General features: G+C 44.3%; 1 protein-coding gene and 1 long non-coding RNA gene across 6 annotated transcripts in view; both read right to left on the bottom strand.

Annotated features, from left to right (window-relative positions):
- atrnl1a (attractin-like 1a) overlaps positions 1-25,949 on the bottom strand; it is a 114,275-nt gene that overhangs the window by 69,403 nt on the left and 18,923 nt on the right. For all 5 annotated transcript variants that reach the window (XM_061837804.1, XM_061837802.1, XM_061837799.1 and 2 more), the window contains 10 exons: positions 24,193-24,277; positions 22,575-22,786; positions 21,971-22,089; positions 21,145-21,261; positions 20,834-20,966; positions 17,122-17,309; positions 16,738-16,951; positions 15,907-16,098; positions 7,338-7,568; positions 7,131-7,268 (listed from right to left, as the gene is read on the bottom strand). In XM_061837804.1, the coding sequence (XP_061693788.1) occupies positions 7,131-7,268; positions 7,338-7,568; positions 15,907-16,098; positions 16,738-16,951; positions 17,122-17,309; positions 20,834-20,966; positions 21,145-21,261; positions 21,971-22,089; positions 22,575-22,786; positions 24,193-24,277 (1,629 nt within the window). The remainder of the gene's footprint in view (positions 1-7,130; positions 7,269-7,337; positions 7,569-15,906; positions 16,099-16,737; positions 16,952-17,121; positions 17,310-20,833; positions 20,967-21,144; positions 21,262-21,970; positions 22,090-22,574; positions 22,787-24,192; positions 24,278-25,949) is intronic.
- Positions 7,590-13,228, bottom strand: LOC133510116 (uncharacterized). Its single transcript, XR_009797508.1, has 3 exons — positions 12,538-13,228; positions 10,267-10,356; positions 7,590-10,164 (listed from the first exon to the last, which is right to left on the bottom strand). It is a non-coding gene; the product is annotated as an uncharacterized LOC133510116 (long non-coding RNA).

A 25,949-nucleotide genomic window follows, 5' to 3' on the forward strand; every position in this document is an offset into this window, starting at 1 on the left:
AAGACGCCACAACACTAACAGCAAAAAAAAAAAAAAAAAGAAAAAAAAAAAAACAACTGAAAATCTCTTGCTGTAATCACGTCGCCTTTGTTTGGTTTGCCGGCTCCGGCCTCGGATCTGTGACCAATCAGCGTAATCGTCTTGTTCAAGACTGGCGGCGGAGGAAGAGGCGAGCGGATGATTTACACGCCGCCCGGACGCTTGTCTCGACACAAAATCGATCCCGCACGGCTCACCTTACAAGAAAGAGTCATCGCGGCTCGGTATGTTTGCGTTAAAATGACTGAAACGGGAGACCTAGATAAACTTAAACCGGACATACTGTTCATTACACACACACACACATCCCGCGTGTTTTGAAAAAAATATATTCATGATTATAATTGTCTATTTCAAAATTACGAAAGACAGAGCTGTTCAAAATTTATGAACCGGTTCACTGCCGGTCGATTTCAAACCATTCATCCATCCATTACACTTATCTATTCCAGCTAGCTTCAGGCGAAAGGCAAACTACACCCTGAACTGGTCGCCACTGTATCGACACCATCACTGAGCGAGAATCGATCCCACGCTGCCTGCACCGAGTTCAGGCGTGCGCACCACTACACCATCAGTGACTACCTGATTTCAAAGCAGTTTCGGGCATATTGCTATCCGTTTTAGAAAATTTGGAGTGATGGTTCGAGACCCACAGAACAATACAAACACACATTGGACCACAAAGAAAGGGCAGAATCTCTTCTTTGACAAGATAAACGGTCTGTTTCTGGTTTTTCTGTTCTTTGGTGATCAGCAGTAGCATGGGTTGCTTTGACACTGCAGGGCCTGGCTTCCCCACGATTCCTTTGGCACAGGCACGAGCCCGCCTCTGACGCAACACGAATACAATTTTAAACTCAAACAGGGACAATCGCTTTTAACTCCACGTTAAGGCTCCGCCGTAGTTTCTGTCACGCCGACCGACGTTGTGCACGCTGTGCCATTCATTGACCATTGCACCCTAAAGCCGAAATATCGGGGCAATCGTTCTGGTATTTTCATTTTGGTGACAACTGATTGTACTTTTGTGACATTAAGCTTCTTCTATATAGGGAGCGTCTAGAATCAGAGGGCCCATAGCTCAGTGGTTAGAGCATTGGTTTGGTAAATCAGGGGTCGTGAGTTCGTATCTCACTTCGCAAGAGGGGTTGCGTCGTTAAAAACTGTGGCAAACAAATATGAGCGTTCATCTGAGATGTCACGCTGTGGCGACCCCTAACAGGACAAGCCGAAAGAAACTTCTGAGCGTCTAGAATTCGAAAAGGTCTCCGCTAAAATCGATTTCAGTGTGACTACCTAACGAATCGGCTGATCTCCAAAAGATGTAGCGGAGATGCAACCAGCCAACACAGACCCAAATACTACAATGAGGCTGAGTGCTTTCCACACAACAGGGCAGAAGAAGAAGTGAGTGTCAGGTGGAAAACAACAAACAGCTGGGTTAAAAGAACCTTTTAATTGACCCCTCCGTACAGGGCACTTAACCACGCCTCCTGAAGTGACATCACGCCACATGCGCTGACGTAAGACAAACAGTAAAAATGGCAAATACAATACAATACATTCAGAACTGAGACAGACTCCATGCTTCTGATTTCATTCAATCATTCACACGTAGCAATGTTATGCGAGCGGAGAACGTCTCATTCATTTATATGAGACGTGTATTAAAAATCAAATTTAGGGCATATCTTCATGCAAACACAGTCTGGTTAACTTTCGGCCGTGAGCCAGCAAGAAATCAATGTTTGTGCAGTCCGATCATCGCTAAATATCGCTCAACAAAGAATAAGTGTGTCAATCGTTCACACGTAGCGGTGTTATGCTAGCAGAGAACGTCTCATTCATTTATACGAGACGTGTATTAAAAATCAAATTTAGGGCATATCTTCGTGCAAACACAGTCTGGTTAAGCTTCGGTCGGGAGCCAGCAAGAAATCAATACGTTTGTGCAGTCCGATCATCACTAAATATCGCTCAACAAAGAATAAGTGTGTCAATCGTTCACACGCAGCAGTGTTATGCTAGCGAAGAACTTCGAATTCATTTATACGATACATGTATTGAAAATCAAATATAGGGCATACCTTCGTGCAAACATATGTGTTCCGGTTGATATTAGATGGATTTAGTTGATGATGAGGTCTTCCACAAAGTTTGATCCATCGAAGGCATGCTTCTGATTTCATTCAATCATTCACACGTAGCAATGTTATGCGAGCGGAGAACGTCTCATTCATTTATATGAGACGTGTATTAAAAATCAAATTTAGGGCATATCTTCATGCAAACACAGTCTGGTTAACTTTCGGCCGTGAGCCAGCAAGAAATCAATGTTTGTGCAGTCCGATCATCGCTAAATATCGCTCAACAAAGAATAAGTGTGTCAATCGTTCACACGTAGCGGTGTTATGCTAGCAGAGAACGTCTCATTCATTTATACGAGACGTGTATTAAAAATCAAATTTAGGGCATATCTTCGTGCAAACACAGTCTGGTTAAGCTTCGGTCGGGAGCCAGCAAGAAATCAATACGTTTGTGCAGTCCGATCATCACTAAATATCGCTCAACAAAGAATAAGTGTGTCAATCGTTCACACGCAGCAGTGTTATGCTAGCGAAGAACTTCGAATTCATTTATACGATACATGTATTGAAAATCAAATATAGGGCATACCTTCGTGCAAACATATGTGTTCCGGTTGATATTAGATGGATTTAGTTGATGATGAGGTCTTCCACAAAGTTTGATCCATCGAAGGCATTTTTCGCACTGGGTCTTCGGTTTTGGAAAGGGTACGAATCGAACTCCACCAACTAGCCTTTCAGGATACCTGTTGTCACTATTACAAAGTCCGTGACTACACCTCTTAACCATATTTTTTGTTAAATAACCCATATACGCGATAAAACGCTAACTAAACCTATACTGGACCATGCAATGTTGTCTGAGAAAATGGCGGGAGCAAAAACGGGCTTTGGTTTATGCAGATCTCTGGCCTCTGATTGGTCAGTGGCGCGGATTGCGCAATATCCACGGAGGGGTCAATTACGATGTAATACATCTCTGTAAATGTCTTTTGTGTCTGTACCTCTCAAACAGCAGCAGTGTGAAAAATCACCAAAAAACAAGCCATGCTGTGTGAAACCTGGGAAGCCCTACACTCCCCATGACACCGAACAAGACGAGTGGTATACAAAACATTAAATAGCAGAGAAATGTCAGAACCCAACCAAAATGTTCTCCTGACTTATTTGTATTCACTTTGCGTCCTCGTTGTTGTTTCCTCCTCCCGCTTCCGAGGCGGACGCTAATAAAACTCCGGTGAACTCGGGTCAAGGCCACGCTGAGGATGAGAAACAAACAAGGAGAGAAATAAAAAAATACATCTTTATTTCTCTTCCTCAGCCTGGGAGGTCCAGGTTTAAAAGTCTCTCTTTCTGCGGGCTCAGCATGGCGCACAACAGGCGGGTCGCTTTTAAATGTCACGAGTACTCGTTCCTCAGAATGGACCGCGGACGGTCAAATCTACCCGATCTGGAGACCCGACTGGGCTGGAGGAGCCAGAGGAAAAAAAGACAGGATCGACAACCACGCTGTTTTTACGAAGTGGTACAGAAGAAAGAAGGATTAGAAGTATCGATTCACTCCTTATGTAAAGGTAAAAAAGGAGGGACTGAATATACTTCAGTACAAAAGTCCAAATTTATTTTCGACGTCTGTTATTGTGGTACTTTAATTTGAATTTGTTTTGTGATTAACCCCTAACTGAAAACGCTCCTATATCAAATCTGTTTTTCTCCATTGAAATCGAAGCCTCAACCCCCTTTCTCTTCCATCCGCTCCCCTCGGGCAGGAGGCTCCAGAGCCCCCGATGCAGGACCACCCAGCTGAGGGCCATCTGTTTTCCGGAGGCCGCTGGACTATTAAACTCCAAGAGTGCAATGTAGCACCGATATCGACCCCATCCCAACGCCATCCATATTGATCCCTCTGCAATGAACACTGGGAATATTTATATATTATGTACATTTCAATCCTCTGCCATTTGTATGATCACTGGATCCAACTGCTAATGAAATATTTTCATCATTTTTATTTAGTCTTCCTTTATCTTATCTTATCTTATCTATATTTCACAGCTCTTTGGATTTATTGGGCTAACCTGGGGCCTTTGGCATATAATTTTGTGCCATAACTGTGTGTAAAATGTCTGTTCCGTAACCTTAAACCCCCCCCCACCCCACCACAAAGAAAAGCGCAACCATACACTCAAGACTTAAAACGCATTTCATTCAAGCACAACCCGGACACGCTTACGACGGATGGTTGACACGATACCACACAAGAGTTGTGCTGAGTACATAAAAAAAGGAAACTTGATCTCTTTGCAAAATAAAAATAGGGCTGATTTGATAAACTATTTTCTCCGTGACTTGTGCCCCCCAGAGGGGAGTACAATTTTTCACTCCACTGCCTCACAAACACACACATGCGCATACGCAGAAATTTGGAGTCCTGGCTTTTTAGAAATCCAAACAAAGTCTCTGGCCCCTTCATTACGTCCAAAAAATGCTGCCTTTAAAAAAAATAAAAGTGATTGGTTGGCATAATACACCCGATCCTAAGCAGCTCCACCTTCGGCTGACTCATGACTTTTCTTTATTGGGTCAGAAGCACTTTAAAAAAACGGCCACTAAAATATGTGGGAAGACAAAGCCACACATGCAAATGTTGACATAGCGTGAAAGTCTGCGTTGATGTCTTACGATAATTCTATTTTTTTTTTTTTTTTTTTACATCCCTGTCAGAATGTGACATGAAGACCTTTGAGGAGCTCGTTAGTGCCACCAAAAGCAAATCATCTCATTACCACTCCAAATTTGCACATTTATAGCGCTGGTGCAGGGCCCAGCGAAGAAACTGTTTCATTCTAAGGTGTTCTCTTTTGGGGTGTAAAGTACACCTGTATTGGGTTCGAATGGGTAAGGCTGCTCGGTCCAAAAACCAAAAGTTCTATTTTCAACGGATGGTTTCACATGACTGAAAGACTGCGTTCCAAAGGATTTTTACGCCTGTAGGTTCTGTTTCCAGATTGTCTAAAGCATACAAACGGTATTGGCAAAGCATACAAAGGGTGTTTTTTCTGTTTCTAAAGAATCCGATCAAAACAAGGTCTGATTCCAAAGACTGTAGGTTCTAATTTCAAAGTATCCAAAGAATGCATATTGGGTTTCCACATGCAACCGATTGTGTTACTCCCAGAGCATTGAAAAGCTGAGCCCCAAAGTTCTGTTAACATCTGTAGGTTCTGTTTTCAAATGATCCAACGGTTGCAGGCTCTGAACATGTTCTGATATCAAAGAATCCAAACCCTGTTGGTTCTGTTCATTATCTGTCGTCTTGTTGTCTTGTCTGAAGTTTCAAGTTGCCCTCGCGTCATTTCAGCGGCTCTTGTTTTTGTGTTCGTCTTGATTGAGGCTATTCATGTCGATTGACTTTGCACGACGACAGCTACTTTGATTCAGTGCGTGTTCCTGTTAGCCTGCAACATCTCCATAAAAAAAAAAACATTGCGATCTAGTTTCGGGCTGTGATGAAGAGCAGTAATTGGGGCTTTATTGGCGTCATTAAAGGGACAGCTGGGCCTCGGCGGAGCCGCTGCACCGGCTTTCTTTGTCCCTTCGCTTCTCCCGAAACGTTTGCTCTAAGAATCAAACTTTTTGGTTCCAGCAAAGAACTTTGCTGATCCTTACATTATCCTAATCCGTATTTTAAAAAATAAGTGCCATGTGTATCTGTAGATTTGTCTTATTGCTGCGCGGATCCACATATGTACTTTTTGTTTTAACAACAACATAATTGGGCTTTTCCTGCATGCCAAATACAGAGGCAACCCCGGACCTAATTTCACACAACCTCTAGTGCTACAAACTCCGACATCATAAAAACTGTTATCTACTATTCCAGCTGTGTTGCTGGTTTTGCATTAGTTTTAACGCCAATTGCAACACGGCAGAGTATCGGAAACAAGTTGAAAGTCGCTTCTAACACTGTTGAAGGGAAAGGAAATAACGAATAAGGATTTTTTCTTCCCGACTGAAAATGTGTCGGAAGATTTCACGGACTTTCAAAGAGGTAAATATTGTATTTTCTGTAACCGGCCACGTCTGATTTCACAGGAGGGAAAAACAAGCGTCAGACCTTCTGTTTTGGCTTTCCAGAAACGTCTGGTAAAAATCAGTACTTTGCAAGGTAAGTCACAAGTGCTTAAACAAAAAAGTTTAAGAACTGAAATCCATGCAAATACAGAAAACATGTTTGTATGGGCCAGTAGGGGGGAAGCATTGTGCTAGTCATCATAACGGTACCACCGCGACCTCAATTTGACCACTTACTTTGAAAGAAGTCTGCGTGATAATTTATTGCAAATGATTATGCGAACCTAAACACTACAGCTCAAAGGCCTCTGGTTTAAGAAGTACAGTTCTAGAAGATTCTGCTCTGTTATGTAACAATCCCATAAAAGCTACAAATCATCTCAAGTTGGATGTGATTAAGAAATGTGTTTGTTGATGAAAGCCAAATGAAAGAACGCTTCCTTCGCCCTCTGTCAGGCAGGACAAGGTGACGGCTGGGACACGGACCACGACGAGCTGCCGTCAAACGAAGGTGAAGAGCCCCCGCCCCCCTTTTCCTGTCTGCCCTCCATCACTTGCCACCTTCTACTTCAACAACCTTCGCGCCGGCGTTAACCCAGCGCCCCAAAGTCCCGCCATCACTCAGAGCGTTAATCACCTTGTAAGCCGAGGTAAATGTTGCCGTGATGGGAGGGTCGGCGAACAAGAATGAAACAAAAGAGCACGTGGCTGTTGTTGAGTAACTGAGGAAGACGAGGGGGGAAGGAAAGGGTAGGACAGCAAACGTGCAATCAGGATCAGGATGAGTCTACACTGTTTAATATGTGCCCAAATTCTTACGGTTGCAAAACATTCAACAATCGGAAGACTTCCGAGTCCAAAATTTGGGTTTGAGGGTATAAGAAGGAGATTTATTGGGACTGAAAGCAAAGAATTTGTCAGACTTACCGCTGCACTTCCCTCCGTTGATGGGATCGCCATAGTAACCCGCCATGCAGTTCTGGCACTGCGTCCCAGCCGTCAGGTTCCCGCAGTGCTCGCAGACGCTTCCGTTCACGCACCCGCTGTGTCCGTTACACTGACAAGCTGCAGGACATAAACATGGTCCAGATTCTGGTTCTAGCTATGGATTTGAGGTTCAGGACCTGTACTCACACGGGCACTGGAGGAAAGCCCAGTTGTAGCCTCTGTCAGCCCGACACAAGCCTTGATCCAGGACCATGTTACGATTTCGGGGCCCGGCCTTGGCGTCGGCGGGCTTCAGTGGTCCGCGGTAGGACCCTTCCACGCAGACGCCGCTGCCCGTGTCGGCGGGGTCACCGCACCAGCCACACTCTGGTCGCTCCAAGCACTCGGCGCAAGTCCTCACACCAGAACAGTTCTGGGCTGAATGTGGATGAAGAGAGGATGGATTCATTAGATTTCATCGTCTTTGCGTTGAAGACCACTCGCATATTATGACAAGGAAAGAGAAAGGGGGTTTCCTGAGTAGGATCATGACCACAATATGATTGTGGGTTGGGATGTTGTGTCACTGCGTAAAACAGCACAATTCTGCCGCCATTCTACTTCGCTGGATTCTGTGTGAAAAGCTCAGGTGAATACGTTGGTTCGCTTTGACTGTTAGATGTGTGGAAATCCAGCCCACAAAGCCAGTTTTAACTTGGAAACGTTAAAACGTTGGAAAGTTGCTAGATCCATTTATCGTTAGGGTTAGGGCCTCAAGAAGCTTTGCCTGGAGATTCACAGGAAGTTTGCCCTTGCGGTTTGAAACAGCGATTTTTGGCTCAATTTGGTCATTTCCAAGTGTCCTTCAAAACTTACCTGGACCTAGACTGTTGGGGGGGGGGGGGGGGAATCAACACCTGAAGTCAGGTAAGCATAACAACATGTAAGTTGGTAGTCTAATTTATTATCGGTAGACCTGAATAACAGCCTTTTTCAGGCCTGAAAAGACAACGGAAGTCTGCCATTTTGGGTTCATTTGCGCCACTTCCAGGATGTCTGACGCAAGAGTGATAAACGTCTAAGTTTTGCTCATAAAGTGTTTGGCGGAGCAGAGCAGCAAAAATTGATGACACGATACCAAACACATAACTAAAACGATATCTCGCATCATCCCCATAGCAGAAATGTATAGAAAGCCAATCGTGATGCTCCGGTTTCTCAATTGATCGGTTAATTAAGTCGGCCGTCCCGAGACATTTGCCCGAATGTTGCATTTATGGGGCGTAAAACAGCGCGTTTGATGGTAAACTGCGTGATGCGGTGAAGCAGGAAGCGGCCCGGCATGCGTTAAAAGGCACCCAGACGCATTAAAGTGAGCACATTCTGTCCATCAAATTCAATCTAAAAGGCTGCAGTGGAGCACAAACACAATCAGAGCCTCTGGAGATGTAATTTAGCGCCGCTAATATACTTGCACTCCCCTGTTCTCACCTTCTCCCTGACCCTCGGCGTTTAGAAAGAAATTGACTTTTCCTTTCCCCTCCCGAGTGTCCAGACAAACACATTTATATTCATAAAGTGGTTGTGACATTAAGAAAAAAAAAGTAGGGGTGGAAAAAAATTTTTTTTTTAGAAACACTACTGATGAAATTAAAAATGACACTTTTTCAACCGCGTGGCATTCAACGGCACTAAGTGGAGAAGCTGCTGGCCTTGAAGCTTCCATGAAAACTTTTGTTCTTGTTGCTGAGAGCAGACAATAACCCACAAGAAATGTTTCCTTGTAACCAGCCACACACACAAACTGACTTTAATGTATTATATTCATATTCGAGGCTTCTCGACCGCTCTCACCGCGGGAGCCATGTTTTGGCGAGGTCTTTAATTCACAAAGCAGACGACAAATGCGGCATCATCGTTGTAGCACGAATGCGTTTCATTGCACGTGGAAAGAGGATTCCAGAACACTTTTCTGGAAAACTCATCAATAGATTCCAATCGGTGAAATTTAAGCTTAGCGAGGCAGGGTTGAAGTTGCTCGTTTGTCTACTGTACCCGTTTCCGAGTTGGGTTCATTTGAGTGAATTTTGTCCCGCACATCCACCCAATTTGCTATGAGTGGGTCAATGATTATCATGTCAACAAGTTTCAATATTGGTGGAGGAAGATGAGGAGAAGAGGCAGAAAGAGGAGAAGATGAAGAAAAAGGAGGAGTAGAAGAATGAAGGGGAGGAGTAGTAGTAGAAGGATGTGGAGGAGAAAAAGGATATGGAGGAAAACAAAGAGTAGTAGAAGGTGGATGAGTAAAAGAAAGAGAAGAGGGAGGAGACGGAGAAGAAAGGAGGATAAGGAGGAGTAGAAGAAGGATGATATGGAGAAAGAGAATAAGGAGGAAAACGAGGAGTACTAGAAGATGAATGAGTAAAAGGAGAAGAGGAAGAAGGAGGAGACGGAGAAGAAAGGAGGATAAGGAGAAGGATAATAAGGAGGAGTAGAAGGAGGAGAAGAAGGATGATATGGGGAAAGAGTAGGAGAGGAAGGATGATGAGGAGGATTAGAAGAATGAGGGGAGGAGTAGTAGAAGGATAAGGAGAAGGATAAAGAGGAAAATGAGGAGGAAGAGAAGTAGTAGAAAAGGGATGAGTAAAAGGAGTAGGATGAGACTGAGAAGAACGAGACGGAGGAGAAGGGTGATAAGAAGTAGGAGGAGGAGAAGGAAGAGAAGGATGATAAGGAGGAGTAGAAGAAGGAGTAGTAGAAGGAGGAGGAGGATGAGAAGAAATAGGAGAAGGATGAGGAGAAGGTGGAGGACAAGGAGGGGAAGGAAGAGAAGAAAAGGGAGGAAGAGAAGGAGAAGAAAAAAAGGAGAAGAAACACTCCAACACCAGTTTGGCCCATTGACTCAAAATGTGGGCAGACATCCATCAAAACAGGTGACAAAAAAAAATCTTAGGGACCCCTGCCAAAAGTGTACAGGAAGTCAGCCATTATGCTTGGAGGCAGCTGTCGTGGGCCAAGTCATTACGCCAACAATCTGCAAAACATCAGCCCCGAAAACCAATTGAAGCCATCAAACACGACATTGGGCTGACATGTTCACCGTAACGGGGCACACGAAAAAGTCTCGAAGACTCACGGCGGAAAGTGAACCGAGTTGTCAGCCATTTTGGTTAAAGCAGACATCGCCGGGCCTCGTACATCGATGAACTCCCGCTTGGGAATTTGTCTAAATGTGCAGCCAGTCAGAAGGAAACATGAGAGACAAATGGATTAGCCACAAAGATTGCGGATTCCTGTTCTTAATCAAACTTTTCCAAGGCTGTTGTTGAAGTTGCACACTTTTAACACCCAATATGACAAGAAACCTCAAACAAAGTTTTACCGTGATCTATTTGTTTGAAATGTCATCCTGCAAAATCCTCAATTTTTACGCCGGCTCACGAGCGGAAACAAATCAAATTTGGCAGCGATTTCAAAATGATGCTTTTAACACGCGCAGACACTTCACACTTGATTCCGTCAAGTTTCATCACACGTGCTTGTCGCATTTTGGGCAGAACTTTAACTCCGTTTAACTTGTCGCAAATCTTTATATCACTTTTGATGCGGCTTTGCTTGTCTTGCTGCGTTTAGTCAATATTTGCTCTGACGTTCTGCAGAAAAAACTTCACACGAGAAGCGAGTTCTTTGCCCCTCGTGAGCTTCCTCCGTTCCTTTTCGCTTCTTCTGAAATCCGGTCGGGATTCTACGCTTGTTTACTCCTCGCGGATCACCTCAATAATAGATAAAGCGACCGGTTCATCGTCGGCGCCGAGCAGCCGCGTGCTCTCGTGGGGGCGACCCCCTCCGAGGCCGGGCGCCTTCTGATCGGTGATCTTCCGACCAAATGAGAGGCGAACGCCGACGCCGGGCTCGCTTTGAATGTCGCTTGTGATGTCGACGAGAAAACAACACGCAAAATGTCCTCGTTTGACAGCAGAAATTTAAAAAAAAAAAAGAGAATTTTGAAGTTTACCCATATGGAGTGGAAAAATGAAGATCCGGGTTCCAATATGGCCGCCCCTTCTAGATGCAAGTGCAACATCATCAACGAGAACTGTGCAATATTATCACAGTAAATGATAGCATAACTTTTATAGCACAATATGTTTGTTCACTCTCCAAAATGCGACCAATTGTTTGTTCGGTAATTGTGTTTTTATATACACATATATATGTATATAAAAACACAAACAATTCTTCACATTTGGGAGAGTTAACAAACAGACTTGCTATAAAAGTTGTGCTATCACATACAGTGACGATAATATTGTACAGTTTTTGTTGATGTGATGATGTTGCACTTGCGTCTAGAAGGGGCGGCCATATTGGAACTCGCATCTTAATTTTTCCACTGCATCTGGGTCAACTTCCAAATTCTCTCTCTCTCTCTCTTTTTTTTTTTTTTAATTTCTGCTGTCAAACGAGGACATTTTTGCGTGTTGTTTTCTCCCAGACATCACAAGCAACATTCAAAGCGGCTCCGGCGAGTCCAGCGCCGGCCTCGCATTTGGTCGGAAGATCACCGACACACACACACACACACACATCACACTTTCACTCGGTGCTACAAATTGTGAGCAGCCCAATTGATTTTGTAAAATATCAGATTTTGATTAACCTTTTCTACATGGCAGGCACGTGTTATTATTGTTATTGTTGCCCCCTCTCAAAAATAAAATACTTTGACGAGAGGTGACTAACCCAAGTCCTTTCCTCTATTAAAATTAGGAACTAATCAATAACCACAACAATTGTTTTAAACTTCTATTACAACTTTACTCTTTACTTGTGCACTTATACTCTCTCAAAAGGTATCTGAAATAATATTTCCCCTTATGAGTTAAGGTTATCCTAATTTAAATAACCAAACTACCAAATAATCTCCCCATTTTTTTAACTGTCTTGCAGATAGTCAAATAATAGACCTGGCTATGTAACAAAACAAGTGTGAACATTTACTAACCAAATAAAGGCTAGAAAATCAAATGTGTATACAAAACAGTCAAATGAACAAAGTCAACATAACAGGTACACAATGCACATATGAGCTAAGCTAATTTAAGGGCCCATACAAATGTGAACACAGCCAGCAAAACAGAAGAAATTCAAACCCCAATGTCCCCGCTGCGTTTCAAACGGCAGGAATGAAGAAAGTCGAGGGTTGTGTCCAATTGTCCAGCCTCATCTTAGTCCTGATGGTCGTCTTCTTCCCCGTGGAAGGCCTTCGCTAGCTTGCGTTAGCTTGTTCGCTAGCGCCCTAGCAAAATTCTATGCTATCCACTTAGCCTATGTATCAGCAGCTAACTCCACCACGTTACGGCGTGATTTGAGTAGGCCACTCAAACGACACACTATCACAACTGACCTGTCAACAGTCCTTGTCGAACACGTTGAGCAATGTTGATAAATGTCCGCCTTTAACTTTTCTTTTCTTCAAAATCAGACACATTCTTCACACTCCTTCCCGCTTTTTTTTCCTCTCCTTCTCTCGCGCCCCCCAGTACGTCACTTCCTGTCCTTCCTAAACACGAGTCACGATAATAAAATCACAAACAAAATATTTCTTTTCAAAACTAATGAAACACGTTTAAAAACAAATCCCTCCGAAGGGAAATAAATTCAGCACACACTAACAAATATTCCACCACCTTGTATGAAGAAAACCTCTAACCTAATTGCTGCTCTATTTACTTTTAACTGTAGCAATTTTTTATGTGGGTTACACTATTTTTAAATAAACCTTCTTAAAAAGAGGTGAGGTTTCTCAATCGGACGACGAAAGGATGGGACAGGCGAGCAGTTGCGCCGCGAACGTCCTCAAAGAAGATTTCCCGCGGGCGTCGCGAGTCTGACGGCAGGAAGAGACGCTCTAGCGCGTTTTCCCCGCCGTGCGATCTTATCTTTTAATGTGGCTCGTTCGCCGCTATTTTTAAGCGCGCTTCGCTTATCGGACTGGATCGCCGCCACGCTTGAGGAGCGATCCGATCGCCATGCGAGATTCCAAACTGCGACGTGATGAGCCCGTCACGGCTAACGAGCGCCATTACAAGCGCTTTTCACGCGCGACTTCTTGTTCGGGATTAAACGTGTGGAACGGGCTCACTTAAAATGAAGACGTTCTTGTGTGAAATATTATCTTTGTATTACAATTACAAAAAAAAAAAAAAAATCCGTTTAATCTTGTGTATATTACCGTTACCGGAAATGTTCTTTTAAATAAATGTTTGAAATGAAATTAAAATATGAGCGTACATCTGGTCGGCATCTCAGCCGCCGTTGTGTGTTCTTGTGTTTGTGTCTGCTTATTTTTGTTTACTGTGATTATTTGTGTGTGTGTGTACCTGCATGTATTTCTGCGCACATATGCATATATTTGCGTGTCTGTCTTTATGCGGGCGCGCGCGACCCGCAGATGTGCGCCGTCGCGAGCTGTCAGGCTCAGCGGCGGCAAAACGGATTGCAGCGGATGAAAGCGAAACGCTGGGGACGGCGAACACGTCGGATCGGAAGACAAGACGAACCAAGGGCGGAACAGCGGAATTCTCCGTCGCCCCCGCGATCGTCCGTCACATCGCCGCCTGCTCGCAGGCCTCCGGATCATTTCCGTCATCGGTGCGCGTGTTCGGCGAAGTGAAGGGACTTTGAGCTTTTTTGCGTTAAGAGGATGACAACAAAAAGTCAGGAAAGTATGCATTTGGCCTACTTTGCCAGCTCACGTTTGGCCAAGCGAGCTGACTGGAAGGAACCACTTTGGGCAACTTGAACGATTTCTGTCGTTCATCTGCGTGTGGTCGACGTTGACTGGAAACTTGTCGTTTTTTTCCTATTGACGCAGGAAAAAAAGAAAGATCCCTCCACACTAAAGTAGTGCCGGCGGGTGACACAAAATTGTGAGGACGTGTAACAGGATGCAAGAAAGTCTCAAGGGCCCATGCCCAAAATTGAACAGGAAGTCGGCCATTTTTTATTTAAAGTACCCTTACGGGCGGCTTTCAGGTGTCATACTTTTATGCTAAAATGCATTTTATGCCTAAATGAGTAGCAAGAAATCTGACTGCCTTAACAATATATATCCCTCCATCCATCCATTTTCTTTGGCCGCTTATCCTCATGAGGGTTGCAGGGGAGTGCTGGAGCCTATCCCAGCTGTCAGCGGGCAGGAGCCGGGGTACACCCTGAACTCGTTGACAGCCAATCCCAAGGGCACATCGAGACTAACAGCCGCACTCATAATCACACCTCGTGGCAATTTAGTGTCCAATTAATCCGTCCATCCATTTTCTTTGGCCGCTTATCCTCATGAGGGTTGCAGGGGAGTGCTGGAGCCTATCCCAGCTGTCAAAGGTCAAGGAGCCGGGGTACACCAGCCAATCGCAGGGCACATAGAGACAAGCAAGCATTCGCACTCAAGATCACACCTATGGGCAATTTAGAGTGTCCTATTAATGTTGCATGTTTGGGGATGCACGTGAGAGGAAACCGGAGTGTCCGGAGAAAATCCACGCAGGCACGGGGAGAACATGCAAAGTCCACACAGGCAGGGCAGGGATTGAACCTTGAACCTTGTACCTCAGAACTGTGAGGCCAACACTTTCTAGCTGAGCTACCGTGCCGCTCAAAAGCAATCCTTTTCATGAAAACCAAGACTAAAAACAAATGTTCTTTGTTAAAGAAAAAAATCTGACATTCATCTCGCTAAGTGACAAGTCCAAGTCAATACCCCACTGAGAACGGACAAGTGGCTTTTGCGGGGTGTCCTGCGGCTTCGCAACGTGTTCCACTTCCATCACTTTTGTTTCATTTCTTCAAACCCAGTGATTTGTCTCAGCGGAGTCGCACAAACATCATTAGCATAGCGCGCCGTCACACACCGCGCACCGTATGCTTCTGCTGCATATTTTTACATTGGAAGAAGTAAAGTAAAGTCACGGGACAGACGCCTCCCACGCGCCTTCTGTCAGCAACGGGACAAAATAGACAACAACTGCAAAAAGGTGTTAAAAGCGGACAAGTTGTGGAAGATTGGACATTTTAAAGTCTTGTATAGAGCTCGTGTAAGTGACGTCAACAATTTCCCGACGGCATATTGCCTGTCCAAAAGGGCTGCTCGACAGTGTGGGGGACTTTGAACTGGAGCAGAATATTCACAATGCCCGGGACTTTTTGTGGTGTCGGTTCTCACAACAGAGGAGACAGATATTCAAAGCGATCATTCTATGGAATACCAGCAGTGTTTAAAAAAAAAAAAAATGACAGGGAGTCATCTCCAACATACACGGAAGCGTGTTGCGGCCACACGTTAAACTTTGGTAAACCTCCCCCCTGACAGACTTTTTTTTTTTTTAATATGCATTGTTCTCAAATGAGTCCAATGCATATTTAAAAAAAGAAAATAAACCGTCGGTCACAGTGATGTTTATGTAGGTTAACGTGTGGCTGCAACACGCTTCCGTGTACGGGGGCTGAAGCCTATCCCAGCGGTTTATTTTCTTTTTTTGAATACGCATTGGACTCATTTGAGAACACATTGGTATTGTGACGTCACAACAGGGCCAAACAACAAAATAAGGAAGTTGTTCAGCCAATCGCTGGGCAACGCTTCCGTAAAAAAGAAAGCTTGGTAGGTGAACTTGAGAAGCCTGAAGAATGACTACAATATTCCATCCATCCATTTGCTCAGCCGCTTATCCTCAGGGATCCACGTTAAGATGGCAAAATAAGTCGAGCAGCTCACCGGCACAGTCGTGAGTCTGCCACTCCAGACACTGCCCAAAGGGGAAGGAGACCACGTAGGCCGACGAGTCCACGCAGCGCCGGGTGCTCCTGCACCACATGCACTCCGTGGCCTGACTGGTGCAGTTGGCGCAGCTGGTGCGCAGGGCACACGGGGTCTTGCAGGGATGCGAACTGGGGCCCTGATGACTCCCTGGAAACAGGAAAAAAATAAAGAAATACAAAAAAAAAAAATCATGTTGGGATCATCATTCCGCCAGAAGAAATCAAGCGACTCCCCAACAAGTCACTATTAAGTGTATGGAAATCAAATTGAACTACAAATAACATTTTTCATTAAAAAAATGATTTTTAAGCTAAATATCTATTTTTTTCTAAAAATAAAATAGCATTTTTCCCCACAAAAAGAATCCCTACTACTCCTTTAAAATCCTAATTTAAAAAAAAAAAAAAAAAATCTAGCTTTTTTTTTTTGATAAAACGGAACATAAATCTCCAAAATCACACCCAAAAAAGAAATCTTCACAAAATTTAATATTTCTTATTTCCACCAACCAATCCAACATTTTTTCTTCACAAAATATATTTTTGGACAAATAAGACACTGTAGGGAAAAAAAAGTCCAACCTAACGGGAAAAAAAATACTGACAAAATACAGCATAATATTTATAAAATATTGAAGACTATAAATTTCATTATTTGCCGAAAAACAAGATATTCATGTAAAGGAAAAAAAATACCTGTCTTGAGATAATACCAGCTGAAATATAAATAAAATATGGGAGTGTTAAGCGAAAAAAACCATGACATTTTCGCGGCCTTCGGACTCACCGGCGTCTTTTTGGCAGACGAGTCCGTCGGCAGCGACGGTGCAGGCGTTGGCCTTCAGCCCCGGCGTCGGCGCCGGCAGCAGGTAAGCGCAGAAGCCCGAGTCGCTGGGTTCTCCCGGGAGCCAGCGCAGGGCGCCGTCGGTGAAGCCCGAACCGTCCTCCCGGCCCCAGAACGACACGTTGATCTTCCTTAGGCCCACCCAGGGCGATAAAGACTGCGAACACGGAAATGGCGGGACGCATGAACAGCCCAACCAAACCACCCAAAAAGACTTCACCAGACATATGGAGAACGCCAAGTTCCAAACGCTGTCCCTCGTTTGTCTATATCTGCCCTGACCGTGACCGTACGCCGCCTGGCCGAGCGTTACGGAAAACGTCTGACCTGTGCTCGTGCGCGGTACTTATCGATCTCCTCCATCACGAAGGCGACGTGCCGATCGTCGCGTAACGAGGCGACGTTCCCTCCGAGGTTCTTGCAGTAATGCCGAGCGTCGTCGAAAGTGGCCCGGCTGCCGTTGATCCGCAGGCACGCCTCGCCCACGTGGTGCCAGCCTTCACCACACGGCTCACCTGCGTTGCGCATGGAAGGCTTGTTATGGAAAAGAAAAACCACAGTTTTCACATTGGAACTAAATCTTCTATTTCTTTCGGCTTGTCCCCACAGCGTTAGTGTCATCATCTTTTTCCATTTAAGCCTGTCTCGTGCATCTTCCTCTCTAACACCCAGTGTCTTCATGTCCTCCCTCACCACATCCATCAACCTTTTCTTTGGTCTACCTCTCCCTCTCTTCCCTGGTAGCTCCATCCTTACCATCCTCCTACCAATTTCCTCACTTTCTCGCCTCTGGACATGACCAAACCGTCGAAGTTTGCACTCTCAAACCTTGTCTCCAAAACATTCAACTTTGGCTGTCCCTGAGCTCGTTTCTAATCCTATCCAATTTGTTCACACCAAGCAAGAACCTCAGCATCTACATTCCTGCGACCTCCACTTCTGCTTCCCGTCGTTTCTTCAGAGCTACCGTCTCTAATCCGTACAGCATGGCCGGCCTCACCACTGTTTTATAAACCTTGCCCGAAATACTACGCATTTTAACGTGACGAGGAGAACATTGCGGAAAGCTAGAGCCGCTAGCTAGCCAGCAAGCGAAGTAGCAGCAGGCTAGCTGGAACGGCTGCGCCGAGGAACGAAGAGATCCGGGATACCACCTGTGCCCAAGCTACACCGAGGGATCTTGGTTAAAGTAAGCCATTGTAAAGTGAAAAAGAAAAATTTCTCTGTATGGAGACACTAAAATCTATCAGTCAAACTCTCTTCGTACCGGTTCAATGAACAGTTTTCAAACAATCAAATTGGATTTTCATTTCTTGGACTATGAGTTTGAGTACAAAGCTGTAACAAATTAGTCGTGATTCGCTAGTCACTATCAATAGCGATTGGATTTTGGGGGCCGAGTCTCGGTACTCATGCATAGATTGACGGACGCATCATATTTTACATATCGACAGACTTCCCCGACAAAGCATTAGTGGTGGATAGCTTTTACCAGCCGAACGATTTTAGTGGCTCCAGCCATTTTTTTATTCGCGCAGCTGCTGTGGCAGAGCTTCAATTAGCTCAACAGTACAAATGTCGAGTTTCCCGTATTGGCGGACTTTATGGATACGATCCACGCGGGAGCGGGAGAAAGTCAATTTCATCTGTAAAACACATCAAAGCTCGCCTTGCTCTAACTGTTCCGTATCGCTCGGCTTTTTTTGCGCAAGTGGTTTAATTAGCCCGGCTCGTTATGTCTGGCCCGTGGTAGCAATTAGGCTCACAGGGCCGGAACCGGCACGGGAAAAGTAGCCGCTCAGCTTCTTTGTTTTTCCGGATCGACGACCGTGAGGAATGAGACTGAGGGATGAGGGAAAATCAGAACGAGGGAAAACAAACAAAAAGGCAGGCAGATCGGGTTACGGTTACACCGATAAACATGTCGGCCGGTTTACGGTCACTGTTCGTAACGTAACCGGAAACAGGTCGTTACCGTGGTGATGACAGCAACAAAAACTTTATTTAAATCAGACAAATGATTTTTGGTGACCGATTGGTTGACACATCTGGCTCACAGTTCTGAAAACCCGGGTTCAAATCTAGTACAGGCAGCGTGGGATCGATTCCCGCTCAATGATGGCATTGATATCCGCCGTGAGACCGACTGGCGACCGGTTCAGAGTGTTTTCCGCCTTTCGCCCGAAGCTAGCCGGGGATAGGCTCCAAGCTCTCCCGTGACCCTTGTGAGGATCAGCGGCTCGGGTAATGGACGGATTAAGTTCAAGGCGTCGCTGTGGAGGTGTGAACACGCACAAACACGCTTGTTTGTTGCGGTTCTTCCATTTGCACAAGACGCCGTCAACACTTCCTGCTGGCCTACTTGCTTCCTCCTTGAATGTATGCTAATCCCTGCCTGCGCGGCGTGCACGTAAGCTTATTTTTAAACCGCATTACACGAGCCCGTGTCCACCGTATGTCGAAAACAACGAGGCAACACGGCCGGAGGACGGGGATGCCGGCGAGGAAGACCGCGGGCTGCTCACTTAACAAGCTCGTCGGCCTTTGAATTTGCACGCTTGGCTTTTTTTCCCCTCCCTCGTCCTTCGCCGTGCTGTTGAAGTTCCTCAAAAGTCCTTTAATTTCCCTACGTAGCTAACGGTCACTTGAATCAGCAAAAAAAAAAAAAAAAAAAAAATTCCTACTGATATTTAAACTCACTGGAAACAAGACCATAAATACAGCTGTTTTTTTAATTTATAAATGTAACTGATCAACACTGTCTGAATGGTATTAATTAAACAATATTATTATTGTTGTAAAATCCATGATTAAAATTTTGTTTCATTTCGGTCACATCTTGTTGCAATGGACATCTGAGTGATTTGCGTTTCCCCTGCGACCCGCTTATTCGCAAGAAATTGCTACTTGGCACCCTCTTGTGGTTGTGGCCAAATCTATTTCGAATACATTCCTCAATGATTTATAAACACAACTTGTTTAGCGCATTTATACATCAACCCATTTTTGCTGAAATATACTGCAAAGTCTGTTTGTCACACATAATACAGTACTACCTCGGTTCTCGACCACAATCCGTTCCAGAAGGCGGTTCGAGAAATGATTGTTCGAAATCCGAATCGATATTTCCCATTACAATTAATGGAAAAAGACATAATGCGTTCCAAGCCTAAAAAATTGGCTTTTTAAAGCATTTTTTCAGCTTTTCCTGATAATAAACTGTATACATTTATAGTTTAAATACAATGAAATAATTTAAGAAATATATTTTTTGCTTAAAATATGCTTTAGTAGTAGCGTAGGCTAGGCTTGGAGTGCATTGCCGTATCTGCAGCGACTTGGCCCCCAGCTTTGTAAACTTTTTTTATTAACAACAAAAGTGCAGAATAACTTTAAAGAAGCAATAAGGGGGAAAAAGCAAAAAAAAAAAAAATTACAAAAAGTAACATACAAAAACATTAACTCGTAACTCAGGTTAACGAAATCTTTGAAACTAAACAAAAATGCAGAAATGCTAATGGAACACAGCATTATTAAAGTCCACAAGAAAAAAGCAATGTTAAACTATCGACTATCAAATCTCTTCGGTGGGGGTGACTCGACCCCCTGGGAATTCTTTTCTTTTCCAAAAGGACTTAGCTAGTGTCACTTCTTTGGAGCCATGATTGGGTGTTAATAGTCCTCAATAGGAAGGACAAAACAGTCAGTAAACGGAGCTACCGGGACACGTCTGAGTACAGAGGCAGCGTTATACATAGTAACAGAGCATGTCGTGGGTCAGCTGGTCGGGCTGTGCGCGATATGTTATTCCCGGGATTTTTCGGAGGTGTTTGAGTCCTGGATTTTCATTCAAAACCAGACGCAAAAAATTCTCAAAATTTTCCTTCGAAAACCGATTTGTTCGAGAACGGAGACGCACGAGAACAGAGTATTCGCTGTATTAAATTATTGGAATGGGTTCTCTGTATGATGTTGCCAACATCACGGTTAATACTGACACGGATTTAAAGTTTAAATACGATAAGGTGGGGCGCCTCACCGGGACTCCATCGACACTGCTGCTGCGGCGCCTTCCACTGGCAGTTGGCGTTAAGGCTGCAGCTCCTGCAGTCGGTCAGTCGTAAACATTCCTGCTCGGAACGCCGCTGACAATCGGATGCCTCCGTCAGCGCCTTCAAACAGAAAAATTGTCACCGAAAAGTAGGTAGAGTATACAGTGCTACTTTGACTTACATTGCAATTTGCTAGTTACTGATTACTAGTTACTGATTACTATTTACGACAGCATTCACTGTTAGCCTCGGGCACAGAGCCCGACCAGGCCGAAAGGAGCTCACAACGGATACTCACGTGTCCCTTCCTGCGGGCGCCGTGCTTCCAAAAGCTCAGCTGATGCTCGGACAACACGGACGGGCGCGAAGGCAGAGAGAGCGCGCCGCCGTGCTGATGGGCAAACTCCAAAGTTAGCTGATCACGTGCACAAAACACACATGAGAAGGAATAAGAGATGAAAAAAGTATAGAACAGGGGTGTCAAACTCATTTTTGTCACGGGCCACATTGTAGTTACGATTTCCCGCAGGGGGCCGTGATGGTGAAACCATAGAAATCCTGGATCTCCTCATCGTATTTACACATTAAATTTATTATCTAGTTTTGGAATCAGAAATCAAGCGTGATAGGTTTTTCAACCATTGTTCATGTTGCTTAACACAAAAATGTTTATAATATCTTATTATCATTTATGATATATGACAATTTGAAATGTTGGGACATATTTTCACAAGAATCACAGATTTTGACACCGATGATTTGCCTTCGCGGGCCACGTGAAATCGTGTGGCGGGCCGGATCTGGCCCCCGGGCCTTGTGTTCAACACCTGTGGTCTAGAATGTATCCAGATGTAAGTCCAGAGTTTGGTGCAAATTCAGAAAACGTTGCGTAGCGAGGAATTTGTTTTAACTTTTTTAAGTCACTGCGGCCAACTTGGATCTCGGGCACCACGTTTCGGACTGGAGGGGGCCCAGCATCACCTGGACATGATTCGTCAATCTGACGGCTATTTTAGATTGTTTAGAGGTCTGCGCTTACTTAATATTCCTAAACGCAAGGATAGTGAGCTTTTATTTCCCCCTCGGATGTATCACAAGCGGTTGAGTCGAGAGCGCGTCCTCACCACGGTGCAGTTGCCGGAGACGGAGATGCATTTCCTGTCCTCGCACCACTGGCAGCCGCGAGTGTTGGCCGTGCAGCTGGCGCAATCAGAAAAGGGCAAACACTGTTCGTCAGTACTGTCTGGAACAAGGCCAGAAAAGGAAAAACAAAAACAAAACAAAAAAAGGAAGAAAATACATGAAAATGTTTTGATTGTACAGCAGCCCGTTTGGGCACCAAGCTTTCCGGGCCTGACCTAAGGGCATATTAAAATAAATCAACAATTTCAAGATGCAGCGAGGACCAACGCAGCCTTTTTATGTAAGCATTTATACAAGGTTTTGTGTTTTTTGTAATGTGCTCTCGTGGAAAAAAGCGCGTAGATGACACGTTAATGTTCTCCACCACCAGAAAAGCAGAAAACCTGTGAGGTCCGCGCCGCGAGCACGAACATCGGTCAGATCAAGGAGGGCACTAATGACTTCAAAACGAGGTAATTGCGGCAGCGTTGACCTCCCGCTCTCCTCATTAACGTATGCAAACAAGCATCAAAATAGCCAAATTGTTCGGATTACTTCAGGTTGTCGTGTCAAACCGCCGCACATGTTGATGATTTCAAGACGCACCGGGCCGACGAGGGCAGAAGCGGGCGGGCGGGGGAGGATCGGAATCTGTCGGTTCCCAGGCGACGCAGGCGCCGTCCAGCCAGCGGCAACGCAGGCCCGGCCCGGCGGCGGCGCACGGTACCGGCGCAGAGAAGGCTTGGCAAGACGCGGGCGTGTAGACCAGCACGTCGTTCAGGAGGAGACCGGAGAAGCCTCCGAAGATGAACATGGAGCTAAAACAACAGAATCCGATTGGACAGGAAAGTGAATGGACTCGGATTATTTCCCTGAGGAACGCCACTCTGCTTTAATTAAATATCAGATTTTTTTTTAGTATTTCTGAACTTGCAAACACATCCCATACATCTGATTAATGACTATTATCATTATTATTGCAAAAGATGCCATTGAAAATAGCAGTTTTGATCCTTGACTTCCATTTGGACAACGTGATTTTTACATTTGTCCAGCATTTTCCCGTTAAAAGCTTGCAGCAAAACGTCACAGAGTTTCCAATTTTCCACAAATGTGTCAAAACTGATGTTGGACAACAAGAGTGGAAAGTGCCGTAATTTCCGGCCAACAAGCCGCGACTTTTTTCCACACGCTTTCAACCCTGCGGTTTATGCGGTGATGTAGCTAATTTGTGCATTTTTTCTCAGTGAGAGGAAAAGGTAAGAATCAGAACGGTGGAATATATGTGCCGAGAAAGTGACTTTTACCAGCCCTCTTAGCGCTGCGGTAGCGTTAGCGCTGTGCTAGCGTGTCGCTGCTGTGTTACTGGCGTGTGTCAGTGATATTTAGCGGTAACTTTTATTTTAACCGGCCCTTTTAGCGTTATCACTAGCATTAGCGCTTGCGTGAAACTCTGTCTTTCTTCGTAAATATCTGGATTCAATGCGGGCACTTGCGGCTTTTACACAGCTGCGGCGTATGTGTGTAAAGTAAGTTTCTTTCGGCTTGTCCCGTAAGGGGCCGCTGCAGCGTAACATCTCAGATGAACGCTCATATTTATTTGGTACCTGCGGCGTATGTATGCACCAAATGGTATTTCCTTTACAAATGTAGGCCGGGAATTACGGTAAATTCAAGCAAAAGCAGAAAGTCAAACAATCACAAGTAAAGAGTTAAATTCCCCGCAAACATTCTTTTTTGATACGTACAAAATAAAATTCCAAATTCATTTGCGTTTGTGGGCTCAATCTCATGGATTATAAACTGCATCCACATATTTTTTATCTCTATGTACATCGGCAAAATCCAATTTTCCATTTTTTATTTTGTTTTTGTCATGCGGCTAAAAACCGATGAGTGCACAAAAGGGTCAAATGAAACCTGCTTCATGTGAAAAGTATGAAAACACCGAAGTTCAGGTTGAGGTGGAAGACATCAAGACGCGAGTGGAGTTCCTGCCGCGGCTCGGAAACTCTCAAGTCCGCACCGACGGAGGAGTTGTTTGCAAACGTTAGCGCGGCAGATTCTACTTCTGCAAGTTGCTGACAAACTTCCTCCTCGCGCTCGAGAGAGCTGAGACATTGCGAGAATGGGAAACAACAACAAAAATAAAAAAACACGCCTGGCGACGCGCCAGCGAGGGAAAACTTCAAAGTCACGTAAAGCTCGCCAAGGTTCGTCTGACCCGTTGCTGACGACGGCCGAGTGGCCGAATCGGTTGACGTCGGCGTGCAGGTCCGGCGGCGGGAGGACGCTCCACTCGTCGCAAGCTGAACGACGACAACACAAACATAAATAAATATGAGTCTTCAGTCAACAAGAGTGAGGATTTCACTGCAAATAATTACACGTAATGGGCTTGAAAATTATTACAAAGTTATAAATGAATAATTTATTATTAGCAGGAACATCACAATAACCCTGATGTGACTTAAATCCATTCGAAAAACAAATTAATTTCAACTATTTTATTTATAAAATAGCCATCATCCATTTTCAAAAACCCTTATCCTCACAAGGGTCGCAGGTGTGCTGGAGGCTATAAGGTGGACTCCACCCTGAACTGGTCGCCATTCAGATTTTTTTAATTTATTTTTTAAAATGATTTTTTTTTAAATAAACTAATTGTAAGGGTGAATTTATTTTGAATTAGAGATTTGAGTTTCAAGAATTAGTTTAAAGGTAACTTTTACATCTATTGTTACAGTTAAAAAGATTGTATTTATTTACTTATTAAATGCACCTAAAAGAATTAATTTAAATAAATGATTTGGGTTTACAGAATAACAGAATTTAAAAAAATATATAATTTGGATTATTGTGATGTTTTATTAAATTATTCATCAAAATTATTAGAGTAATAATTTAAATATCCTTAATTAAAAATTCTAAAACATTAAGTCAAAAATTAATCCAATTCAATTCACAAGTAATATTTTTTTAGAGGCATTCCATTAGATCACTTAAGTTACAAAAACAGTCACAAATATGATATTGTTTTGTGTTATTTGAGAATAAAGAATCCAGGTGATTGTTATTCATTTTAAACATTTGAATCATTTTACCGTTTTTATTAAATCAAATAAAACACTGATTATTAAGTTATTTTATGATGTGAATGTCAAACCAAAATATGAATCGCATTATTTATCTATTTGACCAATTACTGTATATTACATTATCATACATACATACATTATCGGTTCCGTGACGGCGCCGACCTTAAGTGAGCCTCATTATCTTTCCCAAACTGGATCTCGTGTGTGCCTAATCAAGCATTTCATTTAGTTTCGACCAATCGGCTGCTTTTCAATACACGACGTCACCATTTTCGCAGCAGTGGCACAACAGCGCCACCCGCAGGAGCAACTACCACAACAACTACAACATTGTCTCATCCCAAAAAGATATTGCCTTCTCGCGCACGCACACACGCACACACACACACACACACACCACACACACACACACACACACACATATATCGAGATTTTAATTTCCTCCTGGGATATGAGCAGCGCGTGTTTTAATAATGCATGCTGGGACGGTGAGTCCAGCTAGAAGCAGGCAAGCGTGCCGGCTGATTGGCGGTTTGATCTGATCCGCGCTAATAGGGACCCTGACGGGGAGGGGTGGGGTGGGGTTGTCTTGTCTCGTCAGAGGATGAAGTATATTCCGGTATATTCACACGCCGACTTCCAAACGAACTCTCACTTCCAGACGGCGAGGGTGGGCATTTTAATCAAAAGCTGCGCCGCCGTCCAAATCTAATTAGAATATGTGGGCGGGGCTAGGGGGAGTGAAAAAGGGCTCGAGGGCGGGGAGTGGATGGCGAGGGCGGCAGAACAGGGGAAATTACATTGAAAGGAGGGGAAGGCGAACACGTCGTGTTTCCATGCGGGGATTACTGCTGAAAAACTACAATACAAATAAAGTCTTAGT

This window comes from Syngnathoides biaculeatus, chromosome 12 (assembly GCF_019802595.1).
Source record: "Syngnathoides biaculeatus isolate LvHL_M chromosome 12, ASM1980259v1, whole genome shotgun sequence".
Lineage (NCBI taxonomy): Eukaryota > Metazoa > Chordata > Actinopteri > Syngnathiformes > Syngnathidae > Syngnathoides > Syngnathoides biaculeatus.